At 41.2% G+C, this 24,601-nt stretch overlaps 1 protein-coding gene across 4 annotated transcripts in view; it reads left to right on the top strand.

Moving 5' to 3' along the window:
• The window catches only part of LOC149278884 (zona pellucida-binding protein 1-like), an 87,756-nt gene that overhangs the window by 18,471 nt on the left and 44,684 nt on the right, over positions 1-24,601 (top strand). For all 4 annotated transcript variants that reach the window (XR_016278614.1, XR_016278615.1, XM_089501628.1 and 1 more), the window contains exons 4-5: positions 5,763-5,912; positions 14,152-14,370. Coding sequence is in view for 2 of the 4 variants with exons in the window: in XM_089501628.1 (XP_089357754.1) it covers positions 5,763-5,912; positions 14,152-14,370 (369 nt within the window). In the remaining 2 variants the exon portion in view is untranslated. The remainder of the gene's footprint in view (positions 1-5,762; positions 5,913-14,151; positions 14,371-24,601) is intronic.

Here is a 24,601-nt window from a genome sequence, read left to right as displayed (position 1 = left end):
GTGCTCCCAAACTGCTAACTTTGTACTTTAAGGGAAGTGTGACCCCATCCAGGAACGGTTGACAAAATTCTCTGGACCTGGGGTACCTGTCGTAAGTACCTCCGTTTTCTCTGGATTCAACTTGAGTTTGTTTTCCCTCATCCAGTCCATTACCAACCAAGGTAGGCATCCAGAGGAGAGATGCCATCCTTAGTCACTGCAACAGTCAGAGACATAGAGAAATAGATTTGGTTGTCATCAGTGTACTGATAACACTGCGTTCCCACGTCTCTGGGTGATTTCTCCTAGCGGCTTCATGTAAATGTTAAACAGCATGGGGGATAGAATGGCGCCTTGAGGGCCTCCAGATGTCAGTTCTCTCCTAGAAGAGCAACTGTCCCCCAGCCTCACCATCTGGAATCTGCCCGAGGGGTACTAGTAGAGCCACTGGAGTGCAGTGCCCCCAGTACCTAACTCCCTTGGGCATTCCAGAAGGATACCATGGTCTATGGTATCGATGGCCACTGAGATGTCCAAGAGCACCAACAGGGTCACACGTGCCCTGTCGATGCCCAGATGGAGATCATCGACTAAGGCGACCATGGCCGTCTCCGTATCCCGCCCTGAAGCCGGTTTGAAATGGATCCAGATAATCGGCTTCATCCAAGACACTTGGAGTTGGTAGGCAACTGCCCTCTCGATCACTTTGCCCAAGAATGGTAAGAGAGAAATGGGTCTATAATTGTTTCTTACCAGGGGATCTTGGGAGGTTTTTTTTTTTTTTTTTTAAACTACTGCTTGTTTTTATTTAGATGGAAATATTCCCTCCTTGAAAGGATGCAGTAATTCTAAGTTGTAATAATATTTTCATTGCATCCCCTCCCTAAACGGTCAACCGTGATGGGCAAGGATTGAGAGGGCACGTCATCTTTCTTACATTTCCAAGGAGCTTGTCCACTTCATCAGTATTTACAAACTCAAAATGATCCAGTTTAATACAGTCCATGGAGTCACTGGACATCTCTCTTACTGTTTCTGTCATAATGCTGGCGTCTAGATCAACCCTTATCTGAGAGATTTTATCCGCAAAGAAGTCATTAAAAGCGTCACAACAGCCCTTAGTTGGTTCCAATAAAAAGTTCAGGGTGGGAGGCAGTTGAGTTAGTGCTTTAACCACCCTGAACAGCTCTGCTGGATGAGACTCTGCAGACACAATATGTGCAGCATAGAAAAAGTTCTTTGCTGCATCTGTTGCCACTCAACAGGAATCCAACATGTTCCTATGGCATGTCTTGTCAGATAAACATTGATGTTTCCGCCAGCGGCGCTCTAATCGTTGCACAGCCCGCTTCATTTGACGTAGATTTTCCGTGTACCATGGTTTTTTTTATTTGAAGCAGGCTGGAAAGGACATTCAGGAGCGATAGTGTCTATGGCCCTGGTAAGATCGTTATTCCAGGTATCAACCAGGGCTTCGACAGAATCGCTGTCATTCCCAGTCATAAATCCCTCTAGAGCTTTCTGGAACCTTTTGGGTTCCATCAGCTTTCGAGGGTGGACCATTTTAATAGGTCCTCCACCCCCAAGAGGGCTGTAGGTAGTAGCCTTCAGTCCCACTTTGACCAGAGAGTGATCTGTCCATGACAGGGCAGAGATCTGAACTACTTCTGACCACGGATATTCCTGATCCATACGAAAGATCACATCGAGTGTATTACCAGCACAGTGTGTTGGACCCGAGACAAATTGGGACAGACCCATGGCTGTCATGGGGGTCATGAACTCCTGAGCTTCACCGATCAGATCTAATGAGCCGGCCTTGAAGGGGATGTTGAGGTCCCCCAGGAACAAAACCTTGGGAGACTCCAACACCAATGGCGCAGCAGCAGCCACGGATCAAAGAGAGAGGCCTAATAGGCCAATCTCCGGTGGCAGGGGGAGTTGGAGCCTCCTTCTCCTCCTCCTCCTCAAATGCTTTTTCTTCCCCTCTTCCTCTGTTTCTTTCTCCTCCTCTTTCTCTTCCTCTTCTCTTCCAGTCTTCCTCCTCCTTTTCTTCCTCTTCTTCTTCCTCCTCTTCTTCCCCTCTTCCTCCTCCTCCTCTTATTTTTATCTTCTTTTTCCTATTCTTCTTTCTCCTTATTTACTTCTTTCTCCTTCTCCTTCATTTTTCTTCTCCCCCTCCCTCCTCTGTTGTTGTTGTTGTTGTTGTGTGCCTTCAGCTCCTTTCCAACTTATGGCAACCCTAAAGAGTTTCCTTGGCAGGTTTCTTCAGGGGGGGTTGCCGTTACCTTCCTCTGAGAGGCTGAGAGAGTGTGACTTGCTGCCCAAAGTGACCCTGTAGGTTTCCATGGTTGAGCTGGGATTTGAACCCTGGTCTCCCATTGTCCTAGGCCACTACACCATGCTGAACCCTCCACTGCACTTAAAGGTACAGTGCTCTGTTATTCTTTGTTATTGTTTACCTTCACGTTGTTTTCCACCGTATAGAGACCCTAAAGCAACCCTATCCTGGGTTTTGCTTGGCAAGGTTTGTTCAGAGGAGGTTTGTCATGGCTTTCCGCAGAGGAGGCTGAGAGAGTGTGACTTGCTTGAGCTTGAGGACACCCAATAGGCAGGAAACTCCAGAGTCCTAGTCCACCACAGAAAGCTACATCCCAAACTTCTATCCAGGACCAGGAAGAATGTCAAAATGTCCTCTATTCTGAACATACCTAAGAAGCATGCATTTATATTAATGCTTTTTGAATTTATTAATTTTTAGTTTTTTAGGGTTTTTTAAAATAATCTTTATTGGTTATATATAATACAAATGATGCTACAATAAAAGTTCAAATGAGATTACATTTGTATTCTTGTCTTAACTGGTTTTCATCGATGTTCCTCTGGTTCTTAGAATTTTAAAGAGTACTCTTCCCTTAAACTATGAGAAAAACCAACTGTCTCATTATGTATTGTACTCTGTATACAAAAAATAAAATAAAATAAAGATCAGCTAAGACTCATTTAAAAAACAAATCTCAATACATCTTATTTTAACACAAAGTCTTGCCCTTGCTTAATTATTTAAATACATATTAAATTTTTAAATCCTCAGCTCATAAGAGGATTGTGTAAAATGCTTTGTTGGAGCTGCCATTTGTTCATCTACAGACCTGCAGTTGTAAAGAGTATCATACTGAATATAGAAGAGAGGGGGGAAAGAAAAAAGAAAGAATAAAGAACTAATTAAGCAAGTTGTCTTCATAGAATTATAAACTATTAAACATCCAATATATTAGTTTTCATATTCCATCTCGATTCCCATACAACCAAAACTTTTTTCCGATCCTTTTTCCTTTTTGTAATATCTTGCTCTTGTACATGACAGGATATCTTGTCTAGTCCTCTATATTCATTCACCTTCTGCATCCAATCATTCCATGTTGGCCCCACTTCCGATTTCCATAATTTAGCTATTGAAACTCTAGTTGAGTCACCAGATATAATATTATCCTCCAATATTTATTTTCATCCTGTACATTCAAAATCAAGGTCATATTAAGTAAATATAATTTGGGGGGGGTATCTGCTGAATAGTCTCATGAACTTCCCTCCAATATTTCTGAATCTCTTTACATCGCCACCATACATGAAAGATCGTCCCTTTATCTTTTTTACACCTCCAACATAAACCTTGTTCTTTTTTAATTTCCATGATGTATAGTACCATCTATTCATTATTTTCATGTGGTTCTCTTTTAAATTTTGTGCCACCGTAAATTTATTTGCCTTTTTCCACGCATTTTGCCATTCTTCCAGTTCAATCTTACATCTTATTTCCCGTGCCCATTTAACCATATAATCCTTTATAGTTTCTTGTTCCATATGTCTATTTAATAACAAATTGTATAATTTTGATATCTTTTTTTATCTGGTTGCCAAAATATTTCATCTAATTTATTAAAATTATTTTCAATACCTATTGTTCTCTTTGTCTTAACTGAAAGTAATTGAACCAACCAACATTTATTAATTTTTTGTTTTTTTAGTTGTTTGTGTCCTCCATTTACAAAATGTGTCCTATGTTGGGGGCTAAATTTTGTCCTACATTTTTTTACATTTGTCTTGGTTTGGAGGTTGACAGTTATGGCAACCCTACACCTCAAGGACATTTATCTACATGTCGTGGTCTTGTCACATACACCACACACAGATTATGACTGTGCAGTTCACTAGATCTTAGTTTTACATTGCCAAAGGCCGGCATATGTATATATAAGAAAATACTGTAGACCCTGTTCTTTTTATACTCAATAGTCCTGTCTTTGGGAGAGTGTTCTCAGCTCCAGTGATTTCTACTGAAGGGTATGTATGTTTCTGGCATGAAAAATAATGTATTTATGAGCTTATGGGATAGAATTAATTTAGTGTTGTCCTGTCTTTTTAATACCAATCATATATATATAGAATCGTAGAGTTGGAAGAGGCCACAAGGGCTATCCAGTCCAACCCCCTGCCATGCAGGAAATCTCAATCAAAGCTTCCCCGACAGATGGCCATCCAGCCTCTGTTTAAAGACCTCTAAGGAAGGAGACTCCAATACACTCCGAGGGAGTTTGTTCCACTGTCGAACAGCCATTATTGTCAGGAAGTTCCTCCTAATGTTGAGGTGGAATCTCTTGTCCTGGAGCTTGCATCCATTGCTCCGGGTCCTAGTCTCTGGAGCAGCAGAAAACAAGCTATCTCCCGCCTCAATATGACATCACTTCAAGTATTTAAACAGGGCTATCATATCACCTCTTAACCTTCTCTTCTTCAGGCTAAACATCCCCAGCTCTCTTAAGTCTTTCCTCATATGGGCATGGTTTTCAGACCCTTCACCTCCTTTGGACACGCTCCAGTTTCTCAGCATCCTTTTCAAATTGTGGTGCCCAGAACTGGACACAATATTCCAGGTGGGAGCTGACCAGAGCAGAATAGAGCGACACTATTACTTCCCTTGATCTAGACACTATACTTCTTGGACTCCCATATGCCGTTCACACATAGTCTCATTCAGCCAAGTGTCATCCATCCTATATCTGTGCATTTCATTTTTCCACCCTTACATTTCTCCGTGTTGAATTTCATTTTGTTAGCTTTGGCCCACCTTTCTAGTCTATTCAGGTCTTCTTTAATTTTGATCCTGTCCTCTGGGGTATTAGCTACTCCTCCTAGTAGTTTGGTGCAAATTTGATAAGTATGCCTCCAATTCATAGAATCCTATATAGGCCAAAGGTCAAAGAACATAGGACTAGTTTAAAAAGAAATAAATGGTTGACCATTTTAGCAATAGCAATAGCATCTTAATTTATTTCATACTGAACTAAGCAGTCTCGAAGCAGTTTACAACTATAAACTAATTGCCCCCAACAAGCTGGGTACTCATTTTAGCGACCTCAGAAGGATACAAGCCCAAGTCGAGTTGAGCCCTAGCTAGTATTAAACTTGCAACCTTATGGTTTTGAGTGAGTGGTTGCAATACAGGCATTTAACCACTGCGCCACCAGGGGAGCTTGTCTCCTTACTGTTTTCTTGCCTAATATAAATGTCACAACAGGATGAATTTTGGATTTTGTTTTTGTGTCTTTTGTGTGTATGCTTTCAAGTCACCTGTTGACATATGACATAAAGCAACCGGTATTAAAAAAAATATAAGGAACTTATGGATGTGATGTTAAATGTTCCTATACTGTTTGATTTACGTGTGTTTTTTTTAAAAAACTAATTATGTAAAATTACATTTATTTCTCTCTTTTAAACAGAAAATTCAACTGTGAAAATAACACCAACAGGAACTTTGTTATTCCGACACTTCAAACATGATATGAGTGGAGTGTACACATGTTCCCTTGTATTTAAGCCAACTACTGAGCAAGATGAAAAAAGCTATTTAATCAAATATGTTATTTATGGTAAGACATTCTGAATTTAAAGTATTTTCTTTTAAATATCATTTCATTTAGTTTAATACTATAAAGGGAGGTCCAGCGCCCAGTTAAATACATTGAAATCTAGTCAGGTTCAGTGATAATCTGTTCTTTGTTGTCTGCTGCTTTTCACTAGTCATGAGCTAAACCAAAACATCTTTTGTTTGAATTTCACTGAAGACATGTGAAGACATAACATAAGACATGTGGTAACCCACATCATATTTTACCTAATATTCCAAGTCAGAAATTTTAAATTATTTTTTAAAGAAAGAAACCAAGCCCTATCAGTAATGGCTAAGGCAGCTTGGTATTTTTAGGTTGAGGAAGCTTGAAAGATTATATGAAAGGCATTAAATATTTGAAGGGATGACAAGTGTTAGTCATCACCAGATACCCAATACAAAGATCAAATAGGGAGTTGGGCATCGGGGGCACTGCGCTCCAGTGGTTCCGGTCCTACCTCTCGGGCAGATTCCAGATGGTGCAGTTGGGGGACACTTGCTCCTCTAAGAGGGAACTGACATCTGGCGTCCCTCAGGGAGCTATTTTGTCCCCCACTTTATTTAACATTTACATGAAACCGCTGGAAGAGATCATCCGGAGACACGGGGCGCGGGGTTATCAGTACGCTGATGACACCCAAATATGCCTCTCTGTGTCCCCGACTGATGCAGTGACTAAGGATGGCGTCTCTCCTCTGAATGCCTGCCTGGAGTCGGTAATGGGCTGGATGAGGAAAAACAAACTCAGCCTGAATCCAGAGAAAACGGAAGTGCTGGTTATAGGTTTCCCAGGCCCGAGGAAGGAAATTTATCCACCTGTCCTGAATGAGGTCACACTTCCCCTGAAGGACAAAGTTCGCAGTCTAGGAGTACTTCTGGACTCATCTCTGCAGTTGACATCTCAAGTAGATGCGACAGCCAGAAGTGTTGCTATCAGCTTCGGTTGGTACGCCAACTGCACCCCTACCTGGGCCAAAGGGACCTTGAAACAGTGGTGCACACTCTGGTAACCTCTCGCCTAGATTTCTGTAAGGCGCTCTACATGGGGCTACCCTTGTACCAAGCCCTGAAGCTTCAGTTAGTACAAAACATGGCAGCCAGATTGGTCTCCCGTGCATCCAAGTTTGACCATATAACACCTATTTTGAAAGATCTCCACTGGCTGCCCATTCGCTTCCGAGCGCAATACAAGACGTTGGTTATCACCTATGAAGCCCTACATGGCTTGGCCCCGAGTTAATTAAGGGACCTCATCTCCCCATATAATCCGCCCCGCACACTCAGAACAACTGGGAAGAACTTGCTGGAAATTCCACCTTCTAAATATGTTATTACATCCCAGATGGCCTTCTCAGCAGCGGCCCCACAAATCTGGAATAGTCTCCCCAGGAGCTCCGCCTGATCGCCCCCCTGGAAACATTTAAAAAGAGGCTTAAAACCTTCCTCTTCTGTAAAGCCTTCCCCCCTGGAAAATGAAGTTATGTACTTGATCCCATCGACTCTCTGCCTCACCCTATTCAATGATTGTTTTTATATCTGTATATTGTACATTGTGTTATTGGTTTTTATCTATTTTATGATATGTTTGTAATTGGTTTTATTTCTTTGTAAACCACTTTGATCTTTTGGAAAAGCGGTATACAAATAAAATTTATTATTATTATTATTATTATTATTATTATTATTATTGTTTGAAGCAAAATATGGAGAAGCTCTATTCTGGTGGCCAAAACTAGACCAGGCACTGACTGTGGGACAGATCATGAACTACTAACCAACAGGGATGACTTGGTTAATGGGGCTGAAGTTGCAGGGCACTTAGGTGGGAATGATCACCTGGGTCTGAAATTTGTTATAGAATGGAAAGGGGAAGCCAAGCATAGTCAGACACACATTATAAACTTCTGGAAAGCTGATTTCAGTAAACTTAGGAAAATACTGGGTGTGAGCTTGTGTTCAAGGATAGTTAAAAAGAAGAGAGTTCAGGATGAATGGGAGTTTCTCAAAAGGGAGATACTGAAGACACAGTTTCAAACAGTTCCAATGAGGAAGAAAAATAAGAGGTGTCTCAAGCAGCTAGGATGCATGACTGAAGAATTTTAAACTGAGCTAAGTTTTAATAGGGACATGTAAAAGAAGTGGAAAAGGGAGAATCACCAAATAGGAATTCGAACAAACAACTAGTACATGCAGGGAGAAAGGGAGAAAAATAAAGCAAATATTAAGCTCAGGCTTGCTAGAGAGGTTAAGAATGCTGAAGAGAACTTTTTTGGGTAATTATGGCCCCATACAGACAGGCCAAAATAAAGCTGCTTCGGGTCAATTTGGAGGTACAGTGGTGCCTCGGGTTACGAAATTAATTCGTTCCGCTGTCAATTTCGTAACCCGAAAGGCTTTCGCAAGCCGAATCCCCATAGGCGCTAATGGGGAAAAGCCGCGATTTGGTGTGAAATCGCGCAGAAAAGCACCAAAAGTTTTTTCGTAACCCGAAAAAACTTTCTTAACCCGAAACAATAATTTCCTATGGCTTTTTTTCGTATCCTGAAAATTTCGTAACCTGGGTAATTCGTATCCCGAGGTACCACTGTATGCTGTTTTAATGATGCATGCATCCTAAGAGGCCGGAAGCTGTGCTAAAGCTATGCTGCACTCCTTAGAACAAGGATGTAGCTTTGGTGTGGCTTCCGGCCTCATAGGATGCATGCATTATTAAAACAGCATACCTCCAAAGTGACTCGAAGCAGCTTTATTTTGGCCTGTCTGTATGGGGCCAATAATAATAACAGGATTTATTTATATGCCGCCCAATCACTGGGAATCCGGGGGGGCTTACAACAGAGGGGATAATAGACAGTTCCCTGCCCTCAGGCTTACAATCTAAAAAGACACGACACAAAAGGAGAAGGAAAGAAGGGTATGTCTATCGCAAAAGGAAGAAAAAGCAAATGGTAGGGTTATTGCATGGAGTAGATTGCATATTGTTAACCAGAAACAGAAAAGGCAGAAGAACTCAACACCTTTTTTGCCCCAGTCTTCTCACAAAAGGAAAAGAGTGCTCAGTCTAGGGAAAATGGAGCAGATGCAGAGTAATGTAGCACAGAATAAGGAAAGAGGTAGTACAGGAATACCTGGTTGCTGTAAATGAATTCAGGTCTCCAGGACCAAATGAACTACAACCAAGGGTATTAACAGAACTGGCAGAAGTAATCTCAGAACCGATAGCAATAATCTTTGAGAATTCCTGGAGAACAGGAAAAGTCTCAGAAGATTGGAGGAGAAGAAATGTTGTCCCCATTTTCAAAAAGGGGGAGAAAAAAACAGGACCCAAACAATTACTGCTTGGTTGGCTTGATATGAATACCAGGAAAGATTCTAGAGCCGAACATTAAACAGAGAGTCTTTAAGCATTTAGTAGGGAATACCATAATTGCAAAAAATGTCAACATGGGTTTCTCAAAAACAAGTCATGCCAGTCTAATCTGATCTCCTTTTCTGACAAAATTACCAGCTTGGTAGAAAAAGGGAATTCTATGGATGTAGCATATTTTGATTTCAGTTAGGACTTTGACAGGGTGCCCCAAAATATTCTTCCAAGGAAGCTAGTAACATGTGAGTTAGATAATGCTATAGTTAGGTGGATCTGTAATTGGTTGACTAGTCGAACCCAAAGAGTACTCACCAATGGCTTCATCCTGGAGAGAAGTGACTGGCGGGGTACCACAGGGTTCTGTCCTGGTTTTAGTGCCATTGAACATCTTTATCAGTGACTTGGATGAAAGCATAGAGAGCATGCTTATGCATTTTGCAGATGATACCAAATTAGGAGGAATAGCTAATACAAAATGAATTTCAGCATAGAAAAATGTAAGATATTGCACTTAGGCAAAAAATAAAAATGAAAATGAAATGTACAGATATAGGAAGGGGATACCTGGCTTAACAATAGTACATGTGAAAGGGATCTAAGGCCCAGTACAGATGGGCCTTTTAGCACGTAACGAATACGTGCTAGGGTTGCCTCGGGGCGTTGCTTACAGACGCCCCGCAACCCTAGCATGTATTCCGTACGTCAAAATGGTGGCGCCCTGTACTGATGGGCACTGCCATTTTGACGTAATGGACACTTAGCATCTGCATGGCACTGCAAAAAGAACCCGCTTTTTGCGGGTTCTTTTTGCTGTGCGAGGAAGCCACATGGTTTGTCCGTTGCAGCTTCCTCGCGCAGCAAAACAAGGTGCGGGCAGACCGCCCTTTTTGGGCGATCTGTACCACGCCTAAGAGTCCTAGTAGACCACAAGTTGTACATGAGTCAACAGTGTGATGTGGCGGCTTAGGGAGCTGGGAATGTTTAGCCTGGAGAACAGACGGTTAAGAGGTGATATGATAGCCCTGTTTAAGTATTCAAAGGGGTGTCACACTGAGGATGGAACAAGCTTGCTTTCTGCTGTTCCAGAGACTAGAACACAGAATAATGGGTGCAAGCTACAGGAAAAGAGATCCCACCTCAATATTAGGAGGAACTTCCTGACAATAATGGCTGTTTGACAGTGGAACACACTCCCTCGGAATCTACTTCCTTGGGTGTCTTTAAACAGAGGCTGGATGGCCATCTGTCCCGGATGCTTTGATTGAGATTTCCTGCATGGCAGGGAGTTGGACTGGATGGCCCTTGTGGTTTCTTCCAACACTGTGATTCTAGCTCAACATTAGGAAAAACGTCCCGATAGTAAGAGCTATTCGATAGTGGATCGTGCTCTGTCGGAGTGTGGTAGTCCCTTTCCTTGGAGGTTTTTAAACAGGCTGGATCTGTTGGGAGTGCTTCGAATGTGTATTCCTACATAGTAGGGGGTTTGACTGGATCTGGGAACTCAAAGGGAAGTTCAAACCAAGGGTGGGGATTCTTTATGACAATAAAAATAACCTCCTTCAAGATCAAGAACAAATAAAAAGACGTGGGATGCAATACTCAGAAGAGTTATATAAAAAAGATGAAAAAATGAATGACACATGGAACAAAAAAAAATATGAAAATGAACCACAAATTCTATTGCAATTGAAGCTACATAAGAGAAATTGGGAAAAATAAATCACCAGGAACAGGTGATATTCCAATTGAACTGCTATAATCTACATCGGTGTTAACTAATATATGTCAACTCTGGTGTTAACTAATATAAGTCAACTAATACAGAAAAGTGTATGGTGGCCAATAGACAAAATCATCAATATCCATCCCTATCCACAAAAAGGAAACACAAAAGACTGCAGTAACTATAGGACCATAGCATTAATTTCCTCTTCAAATAAAATTATGCTCAAAATTCTGCAACATAGACTCCAGTCATACATGGAGATAGAAATCCTAGAGGTGCAAGTGGAGTTTTGGAGACGAAGACCACATTTTAAACGTATAACGGCTAATAGATCACACCAAGGAATTCCAGAAAAAAATCAGCATGTGCTTTATAGACTATAGCAAAGCATTTAACTGCATAGATCTCAAAAAATTATGGGTGACTCTGAAAGGCATGGAATTGCCACTACATCTGATAGTCTTGATTGAGAGATCTGTACTTAGGATAAGAGACTACTGTTAGAACAGAATAAGAAGAAACAATGGTTCCCAATTGGCAAAGGGGCCAGGCATTGTTTCGCCCTATTTCTTCAACTTGTATGCAGAAAATGTCATAGGAAGAGCACTTAGACTCTGATAAAGGACTAGTAAAGATAGGAGTAAGGAATATCAACATTCTAAGATATGTAGATGACACCATACTACTAGCAGAAAACATCACATACTTGGAACAATTGTTAAGGAAGGTCAAAGAAGTAAGTGAAAAGGCAGGCTTAAACGCTGAACATAAAGGGAAAAATGGCCACAGAGAACCTTCTTTTATTCAACCTAGATAATGAGGAAATTGAAATAGTAAAAGAGTTCTAATACCTTAGATCAAACATTGATCAGAAAGAAGACTGCAGTCAAGAAATCAGAAGAAGACTAGGAATGGGAAGGGCAATGATGAAAGAACTAGAAAAGATCCTAAAGAGTAAAAATATATAACTGAGCACTAAAGTTAGAATCGTCTAAGCCACTGTATTCCTCATCACTATGTACAGATATGAGAGCTAAACAGTGAAGAAAGCAGATAAGAAAAAGATCAATTCATTTGAGATGTGGTGCTGGAAAAGAGTGCTAAAGATACCATGGACAGCCAAAAAGACAAACAAATGGCCAAGATGAAGAAACTGAGGCTGTTGTAATTTGGCCACATTATGAGGAGGCATGAAAAACAATAATAATTCTCCACTAGGAAAAGTCGAGGGAAGTAGAAAGAGAGGAAGACTTCATGCTAATTGGATAGACTTAATTAGGGAAGTCACATGTCTGAATTTACAGGACCTAACAGAGCAGTGGAGGACAGGAGGACTTGGAGACATCTCATGCACAGGGTTGCCATGAATCAGGGTCAACTCAGGGAGAGTTAACAACAACAAACATGTAGAAAATGGAGCAGGTTTGTTTTTTGCTGCTCCAGTGACTAGAACACAAGTAGATTCAAATGACAAGAAAAAAGATTCAACTCAAATATTTGGAAGAACGTCACTGTAAAATCTGTTAAAGAGTGGAATAGATTGCCTTGGAGGAAGATGGATAACAGAGCTGAGATGGTTGTCTATCAGAAGTCCTTTAGATGTGTGTTTCTGTATTGCAGGGAGTTACGCTAGATAACCCTTATTTTATGACTCCAGTTTTATGACTCCAGTGAGCTATGAAAATCATTCAGTAAGTAATGATTTTAGTGGTAATATCAGGAGTATGTTAGGAGGGAGCTGTGCATGGGCCAGTAAATCAGCCTTACATTGCTGTATCTCTTTTAGGCTTCATATCTAAATTAGCAGTGCTTCTATACCAGTAAAGGAATATTTGTTCCTTTTTTGCCAAATCTTTTTTAATTCTGTTGAGCATTGGACTGATAAAAACAAACTCTTGCACCTTCTTTTTATTCAGATCAACAATACTGAGCCCTAAGACATTCTTTAAAAATATTGGCTAAGGGAGAAGGAACTTTATTTAAAGTAGCTAAAACTATATTCCTTGCTGAGCTTCTGAGTTATCCAGATATAGCAAATTGTTAATTGGTTTGAAAAATACTTTTGTTGTTCAGATACTGTGGAAGGGTGACAATTTGCTCCTTGAATTTGTCTCTTGGGATTCTTTGAGGTTTGCAGTTCAGTGAGGCCTAAGAGTTCTCTGGCTGAGAATTCTAAATGCCTCTTCTTAAACTGCAAATTCCAGAATTCAACATGAGGCAGCCAGAGCGGTTAAAGTGGAATAGCAGTGCTATAAGAGCGTAGTGTGGTAATCTAGTAAAAGTGAAAGGGATCTAGGAGTCCTAGTGGACCATAAGTTGAACATGAGTCAACAATGTGATCGGCAGCTAAAAAGGCCAATGCGGTTCTAGGCTGCATCAATAGAAGTATGGTGTCTAGATCAAGGGACGCAATAGTGCCACTCTACTCTGCTTTGGTCTCCTTCTTTGGAGGTTTTTAAACAGAGGCTGGATGGCCATCTATTGGGGATGCTTTGATTGTGTATTCCTGCATGGCAGGGGTTTGGATTCGACGGCCCTTGAGAAATCTTCCAACTCTATGATTTGATTCTATGATTCTGTGATCCAGAGAGTCCTGAGATTCGTTCTGAATGATCAGTGAGCATGGACTTATATTTCTATAAGAATATCCCCCTATATTGCATGACAAACCATTCTTAGTTTGGGAGAATTCAGAGATATAATCATGTTAGTCTGCAGAATCAGTATGTAGAGAGATATTGTACCAACCTCTTTCTTTCATTTAGCCTCAAAGGTACCACAAGATCTCTCTACATTTTTAGTTTGTTGAAATATGAGGAAAGATTTTTCAGTATGGTCCATGGGCCTAATCATTTGGGCATGCCCAAAGTTGCTATTGCTTTCTGGGCATAATTTGTTGTCAACCTAGCATTTTTGCTCTGAGAACCTTTAGGGCTGAAGAGTGGGGTATAAATACAAAAAATAAATAAATACATGTCCCTTCTCTGCAAATAATTTGTAATCTTTCATATAAAAAGCTATTGTGCTCATTAAAGAACAACTTAAAATTTTAATGCAATTTTAAAATAAAAACAACATGAAGAAAATTGTATATTTAAATTTTAATCTTGTATTTTTCTTCTGCAGCTTATGCTGATCCAAACTTTTACTACGAGTTTACAGCACGATATCATGCAGCTCCCTGTAACAGTATTTACAATACTTCTTTTGAAAAAAAGTTGCTACAGATCCTTGCCAAACTTGTTGTTGAGCTATCCTGTCAGGTTTCGCTACGCAAGTCAGAATGTCACCACGTGAAAATGCAAAGAGCTGGATTGCAAAATGAAATCTTTTTTACTTTTACAGGTAAAATGTGTTACTATTTTGACAGAACATTTGTATCATGAAAAAACATTTTAGGCTCTGTGCAGATCGGCCCTAAAGGCCGGGTTGAGGGCCGATTTGGGGCTAGCATCCATATGACTCATGCCCCAGCTCCATCCCCAGGGCAGCATGACACCGCATGACGCACCACACGACACACGGCATCACAGCGCTCCTTTGCGCTGTGTCCACATCACACAACGCCGAAGGAGCACCGTAAACCTGTGGCACCGACTGAAAATAGAAAGCTGTCACACCCTTTCCGGGGTGGAAAAAGGAGCTGCTTTTTGCGGTTCCTTTTCACACCCTGGAAAGGCCAGATCGGGACCATAGCAACGTGCAGCCGCAGCCCCGATCGGGCTGTAAAAGCAGTGGCCTGCAGTTGTCTGCACAGCCCCTTAGTCAGAGCATTTCTATTTTCAGACAAATTTAATGAAAGACTATTTCAAAGGATTTATAGCAGTAAATGGCCCAGATGGTTAGTTGTTATTGTACAACTACTTACTTTTCAGAAAAAAAAATAGTTTAAAGAGTGATTGATCAGTTATTATGTTTCTTCTCTTTGAAACTTTTTTTAGAAATTTGAAGCTCCACATCTTCTCTCTTCAATGTCACATTAAAGGTGCCAGACCCCACCTTTGCTCTTTTTAATGACCACTAATTTCTTCTAAATTGTAACCAGAACCCAGTCAATGTGTGGCCAGTGAACCATGCATTGAATACACAGTTCTGGGTGAATCTTCAAAAAGTGAGTCATTAGAAAGCGGGGGGTGCCTGTACTGGCAGTACTTGCACAGATATCTGTCTCCTTGGTAGTCTTTCTGACTCACAAACATGGATTACTCTGTGCCTTTGCAAGAACAGTTGGAATCTCCCAGGAGTTTATCAGACAAGGGATACTGGAAGTATAATCCAATGGCAATCTGAACGCAATCATGGAGGTTTAACGTTATTGCGTGATAACCCACTCCACGCAAATTCAGGCAATGGGAAGTCAGTCCGAACGCAATCATGTGGTTTCACGTTATTGCATGATAGACTGCCACACGCAAATTCGGACAATGGCATGCTATTTTCGGGCAATGGGAAGCCAGTTCGATGCGCATTCACGTAATTGCGCTAAACTAGCGACTTTAAGTCAATGCGTTCTGGCCCCACTTTCTTTTCATTCGAATTTAAGAGAAATTTCTCCTGTTTGATAAACTGCCCAGTCCTGGGGACAAAAGTGCCTTTTTATCAAGAATTTGCCTCCCTCCCTTCATTGCTGATATATATGGACTACTAACCCCCAGTCTTTTTTTTCTTTTTTTCTTTTCTTTTTTCTTTTTCTTTCTTTCTTTTCTTTTCTTTTTTGCTGCTGCAGCATGCATTAAGAACTCTCAGTGTTTCCTGCTGAGCTTAGGATCTTTGTGTCTTTTCTACTCTCAGGTTTTCAGAGTTATTTTCTCCTTTTCCTCACTTCTTTTCTTTCTCATGTTTTGACGAAAGAAGCAGTAAGTGCAGCCACAGTAACTCCATTCTATTCTTTACCTCATTGTCTTCACTCAGAACTCACAGCCTCCAACCTCACTATGCCTGAGGGTTATGGTTCCTAAGATATTTCAGAAGGTGTACTGGGGGATAATTCTGGTAATGGATGGTTTTCTCTGCCTTGGAGAAACCCACATTGTGGGGAAATGCATTCACTGCCAAAGGTTTACCTGGCAGACACTTAGCAACAGGGCTGCTCTTCTAAAGTTTTGTGAAAGCAAGGAAACCATTCAGACATCTGCCTGAGCATATAAAAACAGACCTCAAAAGATTCTGGACCTTTCTCTAAACCAGTACCATTTGTGGCTGTACATATCAGCCCAGAATCCAACTATGGGTCCATCCTCCCCAATTCAGTCGGTGTCAACGCAAGAGACTTCCATATCAACTGTGTTGTCTCACATCTCTGTCATCCTCTGCAGCTGATGTGACTTGAGATATGCTAACAAATCAAGACAGATCCATCCCGTCCTTGGCACATTGGTAGAGACCACATCTAAAGAAAGAAAATAATAATGTTGAAGGGACAGAAAAGAAGTGAAAAGAAAAGACAAAAACAAGGTGGATTCTGTATGCTTCATATCTGCCACTCCCAACCACAGGTTCTAATGATAGACTCATAGAGTTGGAAGAGAATGCAAGGGCCATCTAGTCCAACCCCCCTGCCATGCAGGAAATCTCAATCAAAGCATCCCCGACAGATGGCCATCCAGCCTCTGTTTAAGAAAGGAGACTCCACTACACTCCAGGGGAGTGTGTTTCACTGTCAAACAGCCCTTACTGTCAGGAGGTTCCTCCTAATGTTGAGGTGGAATCTCTTGTCCTGTAGCTTGCATCCATTGCTCCAGGTCCTGTTCTCTGAAGCAGCATAAAACAAATTAGCTCCCTCCTCAATATGACATCCCTTCAAGTATTAAACAGGGCTATCATATCACCTCTTAATCTTCTCTTCTCCAGGCTAAACTTCCCCAGCTCCCTAAGTCGTTCCTCATAGGGCATGGTTTCCAGACCCTTCACCATTTTAGTCGCCCTCCTCTGGACACGCTCCAGTTTCCCAACATCCTTTTTAAATTGTGGTGCCCAGAACTGGACAAAGTATTCCAGGTGGGGCCTGACCAGAGCAGAATAGAGTGGCACTATTCCTTCCCTTGATCTAGACACTATACTTCTATGGGTGCAACCTAAAATCGCTTGGCCTTGTTAGCTACCGCATCGCACTATTGACTCATGTTCAACGTGTGGTCGACTAGGACTCCCAGATCCCTTTCACATGTAGTCTCAATCAGCCAGGTGTCCCCCATCCTATATCTGTGCATTTCATTTTTCCACCCTAAGTGCAGTACTTTACATTTCTCCATGTTGAAATTTATTTTGTTAGCTTTGGCCCAGCTTTCTAATCTATTAAGGTCATTTTGAATTTTGATCCTGTCCTCTGGGGCATTAGCTACTCCTCCTAGTTTGGAATTGGTCTAGCAACTCTATCTCAAGGTTCATGGACTCAAGCCCTAGATCCTGGCACAAATCTACACTCTCTTGTCTTGGTCTTAGAGAAAATTGAGCATGGACACTCAAGGATGACTTACCACTCTCAAGAGCAAGAACGTCTTCCACTGGCAGAAGATGTTCTTCAGATTGTGGATTCCTACTCTGAAGTAGTGATGCTAGAGATCCCCAACATGGCAAAGGAGAGACTTGTTCAACTTTCCATCTTGTCATTCTCAACCTCACAAGGGATCTTGTGTCCACTGTGAGTCTCTGACCCTGGTATCAATGGCCATTCCCACTGTGTATGCCGTTTTGGTGAGGCTCACAGTGAGTAAGTGCTGCTTCTGCCAGGCATTCTCTAAGCAGGCCTTTAGAAATTGGATGGCTTGTCTTTGAATTTTTGCCTTCGAGGAGACTTCAGACTCTGTGAGAGTAGCCATTTATTGTCACCCATTGATGATGCAGGAATTGACAGCTGACCCTGAATTTGCTCTGACTTATTTGATCATCTTGATATCATCTCAGGATCTAATAGTGGCTCTTTCGCTAATCCATGAATCCAAGACAGTGGCACTTTCTCTGGTCCCATCCACCAGTAAGTCTTTACTACGCAATTGAAATTTTCCAAATACACCTGTTTCAAGAGAGCATGAGAAAAAGAAAAAGATAAGCATAGTTGACTTTCTTCCTCCTCTTCAAAGTGCTTACTGGTTCAATCAACCCAAGCCCTCTCTGCAGAAGGATGCCATAAGTTCCCAGTCATCCCCGTCTATGTCTCTTGCCATCAACACTCTTTAAGTCCAAGAGACCTCCCCAGGTCAGATCCTGTCCCATGTTCAGTACTTGCTTGACTCTGGAGATATTGTCAAGTTACAACTCTGTCAGGTCAATCAGGCCTTGTACTCTGTTGAGATGCAGTTGGATTCTGCTTTCTCCAAACGTGAGATGCCTGCCACCTCTCTTTTATTACAGAACCAGTCTCAGAGAGAACCAAGAGAATTCAGTATTGTTCCCCAGCAACACCTCCAGTTTGAGTCCTATATGCATCCTGACCCTTTCTGTGCAGGGGCCATTTAGGTTGACACTGACATCCCTTATGGGATTGGTCTCCTGATTGGTCAGGAGATTGTCCAAGGTCCCAGAGAGTCTCACCAAGTTCAGATGTTTCATCAGTCTCTCACAATCATACAACTTCAGTTTCATGGCCAGAATTTTATGCATATGGGAGGCAGCCTTCACTGCATAATTGTTGGAACATCTGGTCCCAGTAGGGACCACTAGCCCCTTAGTATTGGCAGCCTTGGGACACACAGGGCTACTACTTGCATTGGCAATTGGGATGCTGTCTCCTTCCACTCTTCATCCCTGCTCTAGATTTGATTCTAGCCATCAGCTTCTAATAAGACAGGCCCCTTTCTGGCCCCTCAAGTTGGACAATCTTGGCCTCAAGATAATATCAGCCCTCTCCCCTAGGATTGCTAATTAGCAGGCATGCATGGCTGCTTACAAACAGCTTCTGTGGGACAAGCTTTCCCTGTTCCTCAACAAGCTCCCAGAAGAGGGCGGGACGTCGGTATTGATTTTTTTTATGTGCAGGTACATAAACTGCTCAACAGATTGGCACTTTGTGGTACTTTGCAGTCCGGAGTCAGCAAACAAGGGCATTCATGGGGGGTGGGGGGGGGGAATGATATTTCTTTTGATTCGAGGCCATCTTCTCAATACCATCAGTCTTGGTCCTGAAAGTTGTTCCCATCATTCAGGTAATCAATCATCCTCCAGATCTTCTTACTCTAGATCCTTGTTGGGAAAACCTAGTTACTAGTCAACCCTCTGTGCTCTTAAAAGTTCAAGGATTCTTACTGTCTTTGACACTGGAATCGTTACTGCTCCAATACACTTTGGATCTTAAGTACCACATTGCTTCTAAATGTAGAATGCCATTTACTTTCAGTGGGTACTCACAATTATCTGCATCAATTATGTCATCAAATTTGTTTCCCAAAACACTACTGGCATTTTCCACTCCACTGTTCAGCACTTGTCTGATTCTCAATCCTCACATCCTCAACACATTTCTTTCTCCAGAATGTTTCAAGACAGTCACACTGTCTACCATTCTCTGTCTCCTCCAGATGGGATATTGGTTTGTGAAGATCTAATTCAGGAATGCTTATTTTCCTATCGTCATCATTCTCAAAGATCATAGCAGACACCATTATTGAGATAATTGAGCTGCTTTGTAAAGGAGCAATCAAATGAGTTCTAACTTCTTGCAATCTAAAGGCTTTTACTCAAAGAACTTTGCAATGTAAAAAAAGAATGGAGCATCTGTCTGATTCTCAGTTTTCACATTCTAAACACATTTCTTTCTTCAGAATGTTCCAGTATGGTCACACTGTCTGCCATTCTCTGTTTTCTCCAGGTGAGAGATTGGTTTGTGAAGATCTAATTCAAGAATGCTTATTTCCCTATCACCACTCAGTACAGAAAGTACTACAGGTTTACACTTGGGTCCAACCATATCATTATTGGGTTCTCTCCTTCCATCTCACATCAGTGTAGAAGGTGTTTCAATAGTTGCAGCATGCCCTTGTACCCAAGGAGTCACTGTCTTTCCCTATTTGGACAATTGGCTCTTGTTCTCCAACTCAAGGCACTCCTTTTCCACCATATACATTTTCTCATAGACCTTGAATTCATACTCATCCATGACAAGACCATCCTGGATGGCAGGGTGATTGTCTATCTTGGTTCGTGCCTTTATGACAATAATTGTGGATTGTGACCAGAGAGATGTGATTGGTTTGTTGTCCTGATGTGCCGTTGAGTCTGGATTTGAAGAAGAAGCTCTATTGATGAAGGGGGTATTATGGACTTGGATCATGGTTTAACTCAGTATTTGTGAAGTAAGAGGATGTGAGAAGAACAAGATGCTTACCTGTAACTGGTTCATTGAGGGGTCATTTGTAGACTACAGAAATGTGAATTCATGAGCCAGCGCAGTAGAGATCCAGAACCTTCTAGAGCTCTAAATGCAGCATTTTGGCAGTTGCCCCATCCTGCCAGTGTTTCTGTACGAGTGTGATTTGTGACTTTTCCCTTGGTTCCTGCAAGGCCTACCACAGTGCCACCTGTATAGGAGCCTGACACATCAAAGGGAAGGTCTGAATCTCTTCAGAAACACTTTGATGGAGGAAACAAGAAACCAAGAATCCCCAGAGGATAGTTTGGAGTAGGCTAGCGAGATAACCACTCCTTCCCTAAATCTGAAAGGAAGGACAGTATATGTTGAGTTGAGATATGTTCACAGTCCCAGCCATGGGACTGTAGGAAACATTAAAATTTTCCCCATTTAGTCCTTTGTCAATTTCAGCTCTGATGACAAAGGTCCTGATTATGCCTTGAGGTCCCATTTATACCCTCCAGAACATCCCGGTGCTGGCAGGGCTTCCTTTCCCCTCTCCCCCTCCTTTTTCTTCCTTCCTTGCCTTTTTCCTACCTTCCTGGCAGGCCTCCACCGGTGTTCTGGAGCTGACAGCACCACCGGAAGCCATGGAAGCCCTGGCCTGCACCTCCGTTGCTGTTGCCAGGGCTGGTGGGCCTTCCGGTGGTGTTGCTATGCTGGCGGCCCGCAGCGGGCAAGCAGTGACACAGCAGCAGTACTGGAAGCCTTGTCAGCCCGGAAAAGTGGAGGAGGCACGGAACCAATGCCAGAAGCCCCACCAGCACCGTGCAAATGGCGGTAGCTTTTCCTGGTAATCGGGGACCCGGGGGGAGGAGGAGCAGGAGGACGAGTTTTTGTATGGTTTTTTGCAATACATGTGATCGCAAAATCAATCCATTGCTAAATCTATTAGCACTAGATTGATTTTGCGATCACTTCTATCACGAAAAAGGGAGGGTGGGAGGGAGGAGAGGGGAGGGAAGGAAGGAAGGAAGGAAGGAAGGAAGGAAGGAAGGAAGGAAGAGAGAGAGAAAAGAAGCGAGAGAGGGTCCAGGAGGAAGAGGTTCGGGATGGGGTGGGGTGAAGGGCTGCCTCCAGTGGGAACAACAGACATTCCCAGCTAAAAAAAGCAGTTCAAAACAAGGTCCCTTTTCATCGTGAGAATGAGGGGGCCTTTTTGAACCGCTTCTATAGCGGAGCGGAGCCAGGTTGCAATGCGTATTATACTCCAAGTGAGAATGATCACATAGTCAGCTTCAGAAGGGTGTCATAGAACCAGTCCTCATGTTGGAAACACTTTCTATTACGGGTACTTCACCTTTCTGAAAGCCCATTCTGAACTTGCATGGAGTCTACAATTCATCATCCCTTGCAAATTCAAAAATCCTTCCTGGGAGACTGGTTTGCTAATGTGGACCCCAGAAAAGTGTGCTTCTATATTAGCAACTTTCCATTCCACGATTGATTCCTTCACATTTGGAGCATTCTTTCCAGTTCAGGGTAGTCCCGTTCAAGAGTTTTTCCCCAATTGCATAATGGCTGTCGCTACTCATTTTAGAGCCCACGGGACTGAGATCTAACCCTTTATCAATTACTTCCTCTTCATCATTTTGTCAACAGAGATACAGAGATACGTCATCCCATTTGTATGACTCTCCGTGTACCCTCTCCAAAACTGGTTTGTCAAAGTCTTCCACCACCAAAAAGATCACCCCCTCTTGATACAGCAAACTTATATTTGGCCTCTCCCCAGCAGATCATATCTGAAGGAACCCCACTATTACAGTAATAGCCTGAAACAGATGGGCAAAATGACGCAGTTTCAGGCCGTGTTGGGGTTGTCCCATTTACACAACACATGCCCCAAATGTGGCCTGAAGCTGTGCCGAGGCTGTGGCAACAAAAAAGAACTGGGTCAATATAATTTTTATTAAGTTTAAAAAACATATACCAATCATATTCGTTCATACCATCAACATAGACAATACAATACAATAAAATACAACATAATACAATACAATATAAAACAGTACATTACATCACAATACAAATAACACTTCACATCATTCATAAACTTCCTAACTGCCAGATTAGAATTTAGATTTACATTAATTACTAACTTGATTATCTATTTCATATAATTATTGTAGTTCAAAGAAAAAGGAAAAAATAGACCAATCCTTTCCTATATTATACAAAATTATAATTACTGTCTTGTAATTTCTCTTAATTGTATCAACTCCGGAATCTGCTTTAATCAAACAAATCCTTTTTAGGAGGATTCCTAATTTAGATGTCTTTACTTGTCTAACCAGAGCTCTAAATTCGATCATATTTCTTCCTCTAGACAAATAAATTGTTTCCAAATAAACCCACTAATCTAATTCCCTTCCTAGTGTACTAATTTTTCCCAGTTTCTTTGATAGGTAATCTGTTATTTCTTTCCAGTCTTCTTTGTAGGTCTTTGAGGAGTAATTTTTAAGTCCTTTTGACAGCTTATCCATTTCCAGCAAGTCCAGCAGTTTAAGCGCCTATCGTCCGTTGAGGAATATTCTTCTTCTTCCATGTACTTGCACACACTAATCTTGCTGCTGACAACATGTAAAACAAAACTTTATCTTATTTTTTCCCAATATCCTCCTCCACCATATTAAGTAAGCATATCTCAGGGGCAAATTTAAAGTTTTTCAATTTTATAACTTTCTTAATGTCAAAATAAATCTGTCTCCAGTTTTTTTTAGCTTTTTCTCAGGTCCACCACATATGGTATATGGAGCCAGTCTCCTTGGCATACTTCCAGCACAGATTGCTACAGTTTTTATATATTTTAGTCATTCTATCTGGGGTCAGATACCAATGATAAAATACTTTGCAGTAATTTCCTTTAACATTCTGGCTGCAAGTGTATTTTAGTCTTTTTCCCCATGATACCTCCCATTGCTCTAACTCTAACACATACCAAAATTTTGCGACCACTTAATCATATTTTGTTTAACGATTTCTTCCTCCGTATAGAATTTCAAAAGATTTCCATATAGTCTTGATAACAATGCTCCTTTAGTTAACATTATTTCTTTCTCTAACTCTGTCTTTTCTTTCCCAATATTTTCATGTTTATTATCCATCAGGTAACGTTCCCTCAGTTGTCTATAAAAAAACCAAGATGCTACAACCTTCTTCTTTAAGTTCTTCTAAAGGTTTCAAACTAGATTCCGAACCTTCAGGTGATAACAGATCTTTGTATGTAATCCGTTCCCCACCATTTTGCAAATTGTATTTAAAGAGGGCCACATGAGGCGAAGCCCATAAGGGGATTTTTGAACAAATTCTCCTCTTGTACTTTTTCCAAACCTTCATTAATGATTGTCTCACATAATGATTATTGAAATTCTGATTAACTCTTTCCTTATCATAAAAGAGGTAGGCATGCCAGCCAAATCTCAGGTTAACTCCTTTCAAGTTCAATAGATCTTTATCTTCTAATGTCAGCCAATCTTTTACCCATACTATACAAGCAGCTTCATACTGTAGTATAACTTGAGATTAGGCATGGCAACTCCCCCCCCCACCTTTCCTTTGTATCCTGTAAGTATTTCATTCTTATCCTCATTTTTTCCCATTCCACACAAATTTAGTAATTCCCCTTTGCCATTCTTTAAATGGAATGTTGTTCTTGATGATTGGATTGGTTTGAGATAGGAAAAAAACTTTAGGAAGCACACTCATTTTTGATTGCTGCTATTTTACCTAAGAGTGATACTTTCGTATCTTTCCAAGATTCAAAATCTTTCTTGATTTTTTGCCACAGTTTAACGTAATTATTCCCAAATAGGCTAGAATTCTTATTAGTTATCCAAATTCCTAAGTATTTTACTTTTTACTTGTTTTTATCCCCGTAGTTCATTCCAAATTCTCCACCTCGGCCAAATTCATGTTTTTTGTCAAAATTGTTGTTTTTTCTTTACTTATTTTTAATCTCGAAATTAATTCAAATGTTTTCATCTCATTTGATAAAGATCTTGTGCATCTTTAATAAGATCATTAAGTGAAACCATCGTCATCTGCAAAAGCTCTTGTCTTGTGTTCTATCCCCTCAACTTTTATTCCCTTAATGTTCCGATTATTTCTTATAAAGTATTCTGCAATAATATCTCCATAATGATAACAAAAAGCAAAGGAGAAAGGGGGCAACCTTGTCTTGTCCCCTTACTGACTTCTATAAATTCACTTTTCTCTCCATTTATGGATAAT

The sequence above is a fragment of the Sceloporus occidentalis genome, unplaced genomic scaffold (genome assembly GCF_023333645.1).
Source record: "Sceloporus occidentalis isolate IW3139 unplaced genomic scaffold, rSceOcc1.0.p SCAF_177, whole genome shotgun sequence".
Lineage (NCBI taxonomy): Eukaryota > Metazoa > Chordata > Lepidosauria > Squamata > Phrynosomatidae > Sceloporus > Sceloporus occidentalis.
This window is presented reverse-complemented; position numbering and strand designations above follow the sequence as displayed.